Genomic DNA, 11571 nt, shown 5'->3' with positions numbered 1-11571 from the left:
ATGGTTCGAATAATGACCCGACTGTAATGACACATCGCGTTGTCTAAAAAGTTGTCAGCAGATTGCATTTGTGAAATATCATTCTCTCTATAGCGGTATGTGAAGATTATTTTTTGGATCCGGACACGACTCAAGTGTTCGATAATTATCTTGGAGTATTCGGAGAAGGAACCCGCCTTGCAATGCCAAAGAAAAGACTGCGCGCCGGACTCATCGGCATTGAAGCCTGGTTCAGGGGCTACTGAGGGAGTCCTGGATTAGGGGGTATCCGGACAGCCGGACTATATACATCGTCCAGACTATTAAAGCGTGAAGATACAAGATCAAGACTTTGGCCCGTGTCCAAATGGGACTCTCCTTGGCATGGAAGGCAAGCTTGGCGTTCCGGATATTGTGTTTCCTTCCTTGTAACCGACTCCATGTAAACCCTAGACCTCTCCAGTGTCTATATAAACCGGAGAGGTTGGTCCTTAGAAGGCCGATCACAATTACAATCATACCATCATAGGCTAGCTCTTAGGGTTTAGCCTCTACAATCTCGTGGTAGATCTACTCTTGTACTACCCATATCTTCAATATTAATCAAGCAGGAAGTAGGGTTTTACCTCCATCAAGAGGGCCCGAACCTGGGTAAACATTGTGTCCCTTGCTTCCTGTTACCATCAGCCTAGACGCACAGATTGGGACCCCCTACCCAAGATCCGCCAGTTTTGACACTGACAACGTTCTCCTCGTAACGGGGAGCCGACACATCCCCCGACGTGCGTGCTGGCAAGATTGGGAATGCCGACGCGTCCACCTCGATGCTTCGCGGCGAGGAGTGGAATGCCGATGCGTCCTCCTCGACTAGTGGCGGCGAGGAATGGAATGATGACGCGTGACCGTCCGGGCGGTGCAGCGAGGGGCGCCTAGGGCTTGGGAGGGGCGATGCCATGGTGGTCGACGTGAGAGGGAGGGGGAGGAGATAGCGATGAACGTGAGCGTTCTTCCGAATGCCATGGGAGGCGCAATATTTATAACGAGCAATGGCACACCTACGTAAGATATGGACTGAGCTGCACTGACTTAACTGCAAGTCCAGTTGCGTCACTGACATGTGGGCTAGACCCCTATTGGGCCCATATGTCTGTGACCCAATGCACCTGCAGTTAAGTAACTGAAGCAGTGCCCCGGAAGATATGATGCATGATTAATGTAACAGCTACATGGGCATATTTGTTGGAGTAAATTACGAGGGAGGGAAGGGGTGGAAATATTGCTGGTCACAACGGATTGGACGAGCGTGGAGGGAGGAGAGTCATGCATGCAGATTTTTTCCACACGGGGTGGAGTGGTGGGATCGCCGGAGGGAGAAGGAGAGTCTGGCAGGCATATTGTTTCCACACATGGAGAGGAAAAGATTTGGGGACGAACGGGCTTCCTGCAGGTATGGGGAACGGTGCATAATAAGTCATCTTGCATGCCGAGCTAGGTATAGTCTCAAGTCATTAAAAATATACACGCCCCCACATGTTCATATTTCAAGGTGCACTAAATTATTGCATGCGATGATTAAGGCTGGCCATAATGGTAGTATCTTAGCTGGTATCATGCACGCGGGAATAGCAAACATGCTGATGTGGCGAAGAATTAAAGAAGAGAGAGGGAGGGGGGGTTAGAGTAACTAGTGTTCATGCATGCATTGGTAAACACATTTTTTTGTGAAGAACGACGGCATTAGTTGAGTACTTTTGCAAACTACAAAAACTATTCCACCGCATCTATCTTGCTAAGAGTAGGTGAAAATTTTGAATCGAGCCCTTTAAACTAGAAGGGAGGTAGCAGTACTCTAATAGTTAACCTTGTTGTGATGACAAGATAGAAAATGGCATGCACCTGGACGGAGGAACTAGTCTGCATTGTGCTTTTAAGTTTTGTCTGAAGTCAATGTACCTCTACTTTGACCAAACTTATAGAAAAATGTATCAACATTCACAATGTCAAATCAATATTTTTATACTCATTATAGAACGTAGTTCTTATACTCATTATAATCAGTATTGTAGATATTGATATTTTTAGTATAAATTTGGTCAAACACTTTGCAAACGGTTGACAGAAGTAAAAAGGACCAGAGGGAGTATCATGCATGCAGAGTAGGCAAAAAAATCGCTCATTTATAGCCGGTCGAAGTCTCAAAGGGCGCGACTGCGCGAGGAAGGCGAAGGTCGTGGGAGGCACGATGGTTGACGGAACTAAGTGAAGTTACATCCACGCGCCGACATGGCATTCGAACAGGCAGAAACTATACCGTCAGGCCTACGATATGGGTCTAGTAGACATGACATCTAGTGGGTCCCGCATAGTTCTCGAGAACTTTTGGGGGGCTTGCAGCCGTTTATCCACAGGGCAAGCCAGCAACCCCACACCGATCGCACACCCTACTCATCCTCGTCTTCTACCTTACACAGTTCGCTCTCAGTCGTTTCGTCCTTTTACATTACACCAGTTCAACTTTTTTTTGCGGGGTACAACAGTTCAACTTCTCCTAACCCTCCTTCAGAATCCATGGCCTCCCAAATGTCCATGGTCGCCACCGAGTACCAGGTTAGAGCCATCACTGGTGATGAGTTCATCGTCATCTACACACGTGGATCCGCGACGGTGAAAGCATGCCTTGCTCGCTTCCTACACATGTTCAACAGTTCAACAGATGAGTGGGTCGTTGGGCTAGATATTGAGTACACCACAGTACTGGAAAGAGAGAAGATTCTAAAGGAGGCAGAGAGGAAGAAGCTCGCCGTGATCCAGGTTTGCGTACATAACGTGTGCTTGGTCTACCACATATGCCATGCTGATGTTGAGTGCCAGGATTTTAAGAACTTCCTCAAGGACGAAAAAGTGAAATTCGTTACTGTAGAATTTAGGAATGACAGGGATGTCCTACATCGGATAGGCCTTGTTATAGGCCAGCCCTTCGATCTCTAGAAGGCAAGCCTGGTGTCCTCCTCTCAGCCTTCAATGCTGACCCTCGCAGCAGCCATGATTGATCCTTCGTACGCTAAACTGAAGAAACCTCATCACGAGTTTCATCATGCATGGGAGTCAAAGACATTAGATGAAGATCACATCCTGTACGCAACAATGGATGCTTACCTTTACTTAAATATCTACAAGGGTTGGATGAAGAAGCAGAGCCCAGTGTCCGGTTCAAGCAAAGAAGCGTCAGCAAAGAGGAAGAGGAAGAGGGACGAGGACGAAGTCCAGGACGTGGACTCGGCTCCGAGTAGGTGGCAGTGTCGTCGCTCATGCTGGTTCTACTGCAGTGTCAAGCGGACTAGTTGCTTAGTTTATTTTCAAGGGTGTGTTGTGCCGAGGCCCCAGCAGAACTATGTTTATGTTCTTTCTTGTTATTTGAACTCATTAGTACATACAGTAGTACTAGTACTATGTCTTACTACTGTTCTTCTTGCAGTTGGTACTACTCTCGTATTTTCGTGTTCGTACTGTACTTAATACATTTGTACTAGTAGTATAATTTGGGTCAGTCGATTTGTGAAAGAAGTTCGACGGAGCGAAGGAAGAAGACGGTAGAGAAGCTACCCCAATATCTATATTAGGGTGGCAGGGCGCCCATGATCTATCTTATGAGTGTTGGGTGTGGAATGCAGTTCGCCGGAAAAAATGGATTGTGCCCGGGGTTAAACGGATGGCGGGGGTGGGGGGAGCATGGCGGTGGCAGACAGTTCAGTGGAGGGCGGTGCGGCAGGTGGTTAGGCGTGTGGCGGGCTGAGAAGATGAACCGTGCATCAATTTCGGAGGTTGAAGAAGCCCTTCTAGCCATCCATGTTGCATCAAACGACTCACAAGAGTCGTCTAACCCAAATTGCTCCTTCAGATTGCAGGATCCACGTGGCATTCAAGGTCTCAAAGGTAGATTCCGCGTCCGCACCCGGTTTGCAGGCTCGACGCGCGCGCAACTGGCTTTTGCCGCGACAGCCACCATGGGCGGCTCCTTCGCGCGGGCGGAGATGACAATGACACGCTAGTTCCTCCTCACCGGCATGCTGGAGCATGCGCTCGTCCTCCTCTTTGTACGATGCATGCATAGACGTGGCTCCACCAGCTGCTCGCGTGCTTGGCAGCGCGGCGGCATCGCGAGGAGGGATTGCAGACGACATGAGCGGGCGAGCCTTCGGCTTCATGGCACAGGGATGGCGGCGACACGACGGTGATGGGCGAGAAATTGTTGGCTGGAGCAGGCGGGCGCCGGCATGCGCAATGGCGGCGGCGGCATATTGATGAGTGCGCGTATGGGAGCTTACTTTAGTTTTATATAGGGTTGGTCAAACTTAAAACAAAACCGTACTAGTACATGTAAACATTAGAGTTAGTCAACACTTTTATTAGTTACCACAGCCACGATACGGAATCCTGTGCAAGCGCGTGAACCGCGGCCGCGCGGTCGATCGAACGGTGCGTCACCGTGTCATGCTCGAAGGACATCCGCCGAACCTTTTTTTTGTGTGTGAAAACAATCCCCAAATATTACTCAACTTTTTTCCTGGAAAAATTCTTGACGCTACAATATTTCCATATATTTGAATTTAGCTCCAGTTCGTGTTTATTTGGATTTGGACGTTTTAGGTGCGCCCTAGTTTTTTTTAATACTGATTTTGTGTGTGTGACAGAGAGAGAACATGTGTATGTGTCCATATGTGTGTTGTGGCAGAAGGGCAATGTTGAGACGATGTGCGTGTGATAGAGACATAGAGAGGTGGGAATGTGCAAATGATCATGCATGAGTGAGACATAGATAGATGCCGATACGTTGTGTATACATGAGAGAACGGTCTTCTAGTTTACTTGTGTGTGTGTGTGTGTGTGTGAGAGAGAGAGAGAGAGAGAGAAAGAGAGGAGCATTCGTAACACAACAACCATCTTTCTCGATTCGTCCGTCCCTCGCATGATCGCATGTAACACATGCATCAACACGCACATTTTGACACCCTCACCCGGCCCCTGCCCACCTCAAGGCCCGCACAATCTCTTAGTGAATACCCTGTTTAGCATGTACCTTTTCATCACATACACACCCATTTCTCTCCTTAGGTTTGTTTTCTCTCAATATCTCACACACACACACACACACACACATCACAGCACACACACACACACACCCTCCCCCAAGCACACAATTCATCCCCATCCAAGGTTATATGGCGACCACACTCGCTTGTGCTTCTTTGCACCCGCAGCATGCACAACACCTCAATCTTCAAAGAGGGCATCGAGGAGATCGAAGACGGCGACCACACTATGCTAGAGAATGCGGGGCCATTTGGAAGCAGGATGATGTGACGATGGCTGACTAACTCCTCCCCCCACCCTCTCTCTCTCTCGCACAAAATTACCAATCCCTCTCTCCCCCGCACAAAATTATCAATCCCTCAACCCACGAGATCCTTCCCCTCTCGTCCATGTTTTTCCACCTCTCTCATCAAACCTGTTGTCTCTTCTTCTTCCACGTATACATAATCCGGATGCACACGCATCTCACGTATATTACATGTCTCCATCTTTCTCACAAACCTAACTTCTTCCTCTCTCTCTTTCTCTCTCTATTTCTCTCTCTGTGTCTCGTTAGGTTTGTCTCCTACTCTCTTGTCCACATACATACAATCTTTCCCGCCCTATCTGCTCCATCTTCGCAAGCTCTCTCTGCACGTTTCATTCACACATTGGGATATGTTCAAAATGTTGCTTTTATAATGGCTGATGTAGAGTTATGGTTGGTTTTGTTGCATCCTACAAAGTAATAACAATGAAATGCATTTAGATTCTCATTTGACTGGGATTATGTGAGTTTGAGCATGTTGTGAAGTACTATAGACCTTGTATACATCTTGGAATTCGACAATGATTGTAACTATTGAATTGTATAGCAGACTAAGGCATAGCCTAGTGGTAGGAAGGAGCTGATGCCTTCCCACCCACCCAGGTTCAAGGCATGATACTTGCAATTTGGGTTTGTTGCACCAATTATACTGTAGGGGGTTCCCTTACAGTCTTCCTCTAAAAAAACTATTGAATTGTATAGACCATTACATTCGAAGTGAGTAGCCTAATATATTTATTTCACAATTTCAAAAAATGATTAGTTCACTACAAACTAAGAAAACAAATGTGTATTCCCTCTGTTTTTATTTAAGTCCACTATTAGCATTGGTCAAAGTCAAGTTTTGTAAACTCTCAAAAAGCTTATAACAAAAAATATTAACATATACAATAAGAAATAAATACCATTAGATTCATTATTGAATGTACTTTCACATCATACATATTTGTTATGGTAAATGTTTATATTTTTCTATAAACTTGGTCAAACTTTAGGAAGTTTGACTTCGGTCAAACCTAATATGCAGAGTTTACTAGTACTACTTGCTAGTTGCTTAGCCGAATCACTCAACACGCCACACGGGGAGTTCAGTGTCACAAAATTTTGAGGTCGGCGGGAAAATCTCCCACGACCTTGATTCGAGCAATGGGAAGTTACCATCATAGCCTTCGGAACAGGCCTACGGATGACGCTTGGTAGGGGACTGTTTGCGTAACTTCAGGTTCACCCTACCTAGCCAACCCCACCTGGCACCCAGAGTAGTACACCTGAATACTCCCCATTTTCTATCCCCATCGCAAAATAGACTTCTCCACGACACTGCAGCCTTCGTGCTCCTCCCCTTCTACATCGGCGCACTCGTCCACCGCAGCACATCTGCCTCATCGACGACCTCATACGCCGCACTGGAGCCGGTCCACCGTCGTCATCGTACATGGAGCCTCTTCCCCAACACCGTCTTCCACGGTCTCGGATCTACTTCTCGGAAGCCGACACCAAGCGCAGAAGCACCACCGTCGTGGACAATGAACTGACTCCCGTTGCCGACCATGACTCACAGAGGCTGCTGCGACCATCATTCTAGTCTTGATTGGTCATGTGTGTATTGAATCACTTAGCAGTACATGTGCAGTCCAATTTTGTTCATACCTACCCTTCAAATTTCCTGGGTGCTATTGTTCCCGTAAAAGTAATTGGTTATAGCCTCCATTGTCAAACAGAATATCAGCTTGTAATTGTGCGTCGCTCCTGTATTGCGCTGTGTTTGGGTAGGTTTTTCATCTGCAACCAGTAGTGTGGCAAATGATGGAAAGTTTTTTAGAACTAGCAAGATGCTCATGCGTTGCACGCATCAAGATGCATTTGTATGAGTAGTTTATCTTGTGGGAGAAAAGGATGAACGAGGGAAGGCCTTATTTGCAAATCTGGAGAGGGGTATGGGTATCTTTTTGCAAAATTCCCATTGTTTCCTTCCTATTTGTCAGATATAAATTGGAAGGCCTATATTGCAGGATGGCAGGCACACCATCATCACCAACTCTGTTTTTTATAAGAAGTATAGAGAAAAAAAAGTAGACAAGAGAAGTAGAGATAAATATAAAATATAAAATAAATATAACAGTAGAGAAGAGAGTAGAGATAGCAGAAATGTTGGGAAAGGATCGCGCGCGCGGGAAAAAGCGTTCGGGCGTGCGCTAGTTTTGGCGCGCGGCGTCTGACACGCTTTATAAAATCCAACGCTCTCCCACCGCTCTGTGCCTTGCCACTTCTCTCTCCCCGCTCTGTGCCTCGCCACCTCTCTCTCCCTGCTCTTTCTCGCCTCGCCGCCGCCGCGCCACCATGCTGCCATGTCGCCGGGAAACTTGGGGATACCACGTCGTCCGCGCGCGCCCCTCCGATGGCTTCTCCGCCGAGATCCGGTTCCGCGGGATGCGCCTCGGCCTCGGCAATTTCAACACCGCCAATGAGGCCGCCCATGCATATGACGCGGCGGCGTGGCACCTCCGGTGGCCTCATAGAACATTGAAATTCCCCAACGTGCCGGCGTGGGATCCGACGCAGGAGCTCGCGCCTCTGCTATGGCTTAGCACCGATGAGGATCGTCACGACAACCGGAGGCAGGAGCACCGTCTCGACATCGCCGAGATGGATGAGGAAGCCATGGTGCTGTGGCGCCAATGCTTCCCGCAGGACATCATCAACAAGCGCGAGTTCTATGTGCAAAGGAGGGCGGAGCGAGCCGCCTATCCCGAGGACAAGCGTAGGCAAAAAGCGGACACTCAATTCAACATGAGGCTAGGAGCAGCGTCACCCTGGGAATCCGATGATGATCGGTATCCTCACACCTACAATCAGACGTCAGAGGAGGATATCACCGAGGAGGAGTCAGACGACAAGGAGTAGTTGAATTATCTATTTTTTATCTACCAATGCTGAGAACTTTCCTCTACTCTCTAGTCTCTCTACTTCTCGATCTCAGCACTGTAAACGCTTTTTTAAAGCACCGCGCATTGCCATTCTATTCGAGATGCTTTATGATGGCAGACGAGTGCTTTAATGTTGCCCACAAGATGCGCGAGTATTACTAGTAGTATATTTTTCTTGCCATGTTGAGATTTTAAAACCACGAGTGCGAACATGCAGAGGAGCAATGAGGACCAAACATGGGATATTGGGGACATCTTCAAGGAGCATGGCAAGTTAAAGAGGTGCTGCACTGAACCTGTAAAACGAGCTTTGGTAAGTAACACCCTTTCAATTACTTTCGTTTAGCCTCGTGTTCTTCGATGTGTATATGTTGTAGTTTCTGTTTCTCTTAAGCCTCGTGTTCTTCGATGTGTAATAAGAAGAGTCTTAATCATCCTAATGCTTTCGTTTTTAGCTTGATGTAGGAAGTGGGTGTTCTCATCTTGTAGTCTGTTTTTATTTTTTCCTTTTGAATTCACTTCTTTGAGTTCTGTTTATCTGGCTTCTACTAAATGGATCTGGGTTGCCCTGAGTATTGATCTAAAAAAGAAGTAACTTCATGTCAAGATGCAGTTCCTGCAAGGAGGGAAGTATGGTCAACCTCGAGATCATGTTTCCAAAATGAGGCTGGATTACACACAAGGTGCCAGTTCCCTAATGATGTTGGATTAGACACAAGGTGCAAATTCCCAGGTGATGCTGGATTACACACAAGCCAGATGGAGTCGTCAGCTGTTCGTGTCCTCGTGGCTCTAGTAAAGGCTGAAAGAAAGTGTGCAACAGCCCTTGAGAATGTAGCTGAGTTCCTGAAGAAGCGAAAATAGCAATCTAATGCTCTCTTCACCCAAGCCAAAGAAGAGATGGAAGAAGCCACAAATAAGCTAGCAGAGGCAGAGCAGGCTAGGCGTCTCCTACTATCTAAAACTATTGTCAATACAAAATTTCCTTCATAATAGCTAGGTTCAAATGTTTATCCAGTCAGCATGCCTGTTGTGATGTCCGTGCATCTACTGATGTGGCACAAAATATTTTTTGGGTCATGTAATAACAACAATTACTTTCCAAACAATAACAGATGAAGCATTGGACATGTTATAGTTCACGCGCCAGCCCGGCATTCCAAGTTCAACTTCCACATGAAACTCATGTTCATAGATATCTACACATTCATACATAATGTCCACAACCATGATTCACTTCAAAGCCCAAAAGATGTGAGGAGAGTTATAAATAAAGAAAAACCTCTACTAGTTCCTGCTACCAGTGCGAGCACAACAAGTCAAGACCATGCATAAATTAATTATATTTTGGTCATTTTTTGTGTTCTAAAATGCCGGCCGGCTCGCGGAAGGACCTGTTGACGGCACACGTGCAGATTCAATGAAGGAAAGTGGGGCAGTCTGAAGCCGGTTTGCACACGGCAAGGAGGCGTGCTCAGCCGGGCCTGCAGCGAGTGGGGCCCTCTTGGCCGGCGCGTCGGTTCAATGCCCACTCTATGAGAGGTCGCGTCCGTGTCAGAGCAATCACTCCCTCCAGCCCTTTTTTGTTTGGGTATAACAAAATCTCATTTTCCATTCACATTTTACAAGTAAAATTCGTGGACAAACTTTGACCCAAAATACGATGGGGACTAGTAAACCAGAATGGAGGTAGTAGTTTTTTTAATCAAAGAAGGGTTTCCCCCTTCCGATTTTCATTACTGAAAACCAGCATCTAAATCTAAACCATAGTATTTTCCCTAGAACTACCAGGTTCAACATCTCGCAACATAAACCCATACAACCAACGCCAAGGAGGTACGTAGTACTATGAATTCCATTTTCGCTCCATACCAATCGTTCTAAAAACTACTTAGTACTTATAACGCACCATTGAAAATCGGAACTCTTAACGCTGCCAAAAAATGATATTTTAAACGTGGCTACTCGATCTGTGGCAACTGGCGAGCCACCACCTCCAAGTCGTTCACCTGTGGTCCCGACCATCAACTCCTACGGATCAAATTATCATGCAAGCTGACTATTGCTACAAAGGTGCTCCACCACGTACCCGGTACCCACGAATGCTGCAATCATGCACCTAGGGTTTTAGGGTTTATTTGTTAACATCGCCTTTAGCGTAACACTCATGTGTGCGAGACAGCGAGAGACCGACTGCGTGCGTGCGCCTCTTCTCTTCGTATATGTACTCCACCATTTGTCTGGTGTCCAAAAAATTATAATAACTACTAGCAATGTGCCAATGCGTTGCCACATGATCAAAGTAGATTAATACATATTCACCGATTTGATAAAGTCTAGTTTTGAAATACGTATATCACTAAAAATATGTTATGTTTCACTCAAAATATATCCCTTTGGCGGTTTTGATGAGATAAGGAAGGAATGTTGTTGGTTTCAAGATTCGAGAAGTGGTATATGTCTTATTTCTACTCTTACTAGCAAGATGCCCGTGCGTTGCATGGAACAACAAGATCTTGTGGGAGAAAAGGAAGAACGAGGGAAGGCCTTATCTGCAAATGTGGCAAGGAGTGCGGGTAAATTGCCATATTTTCCTTCCTATCCGTCAGATATAAATCAGACGGCCTACATTCCAGGATGGTAGGCCCACCATCATCACCAACTCTATTTTTTATCCCTACTCTTATAAAAAGTATAGTCGGTAATGATCGTGTGCCTGCCATCCTGCAATATAGGCCGCCCAATCTATATCTCAGGGATAGGAAGGAAACTATGGCAATTTTGCAAAAAGATACCCACACCCCTCTCTACATTTGCAAATAAGGCCTTCCGTCGTTCATCCTTTCCCCCCACAAGATAAACTACTCATACAAATGCATCTTGATGTTCCTTGCAACACATGGGCATCTTGCTAGTTGTTGCAAAAAGCCCATGTGTGTGTGAGAGAGAGGGAGAGAGAGGAGGAGGACGGAGTGCATGTGTGACAAAGACACAAAGAGTGTGTGTGCAAGAGGTATCAACTTAAAATGAGGCGATAGTGTGTGTGTGCACGATTGAGAGGGTGTGTCTCAAGAAGGGAAGAAAAATCTACATAGATACAAGGAGCGGGAGAGAGACATGTATGCGATAGTGGAAGCACGAGTGTGCGGGTGTATAAACCTCTCGAGAGGCTACTCGATAAATGTTTGTGAGAGAAATACGAGTCGGGGGTGTGAAAGCGACAGATGTGTGTGTGTGTGAGAGAGACGGTAGTCGGGAAGGGGAGTG

General features: G+C 46.5%; 1 protein-coding gene across 1 annotated transcript in view; it reads left to right on the top strand.

Annotated features, from left to right (window-relative positions):
* The first annotated feature begins 7717 nt into the window (after positions 1-7717).
* Positions 7718-11571, top strand: part of LOC119309225 (ethylene-responsive transcription factor CRF6-like) — a 21783-nt gene continuing 17929 nt past the window's right edge. Inside the window, exon 1 of the mRNA XM_037585261.1 lies at positions 7718-8211. Coding sequence (XP_037441158.1) covers positions 7718-8211 — 494 coding nt within the window. The remainder of the gene's footprint in view (positions 8212-11571) is intronic.

The sequence above is a fragment of the Triticum dicoccoides genome, chromosome 5B (genome assembly GCF_002162155.2).
Source record: "Triticum dicoccoides isolate Atlit2015 ecotype Zavitan chromosome 5B, WEW_v2.0, whole genome shotgun sequence".
NCBI lineage: Eukaryota > Viridiplantae > Streptophyta > Magnoliopsida > Poales > Poaceae > Triticum > Triticum dicoccoides.
The sequence above is the reverse complement of the archived record's forward strand: the minus strand, read 5'-3'. Positions and strand labels throughout refer to the sequence as shown.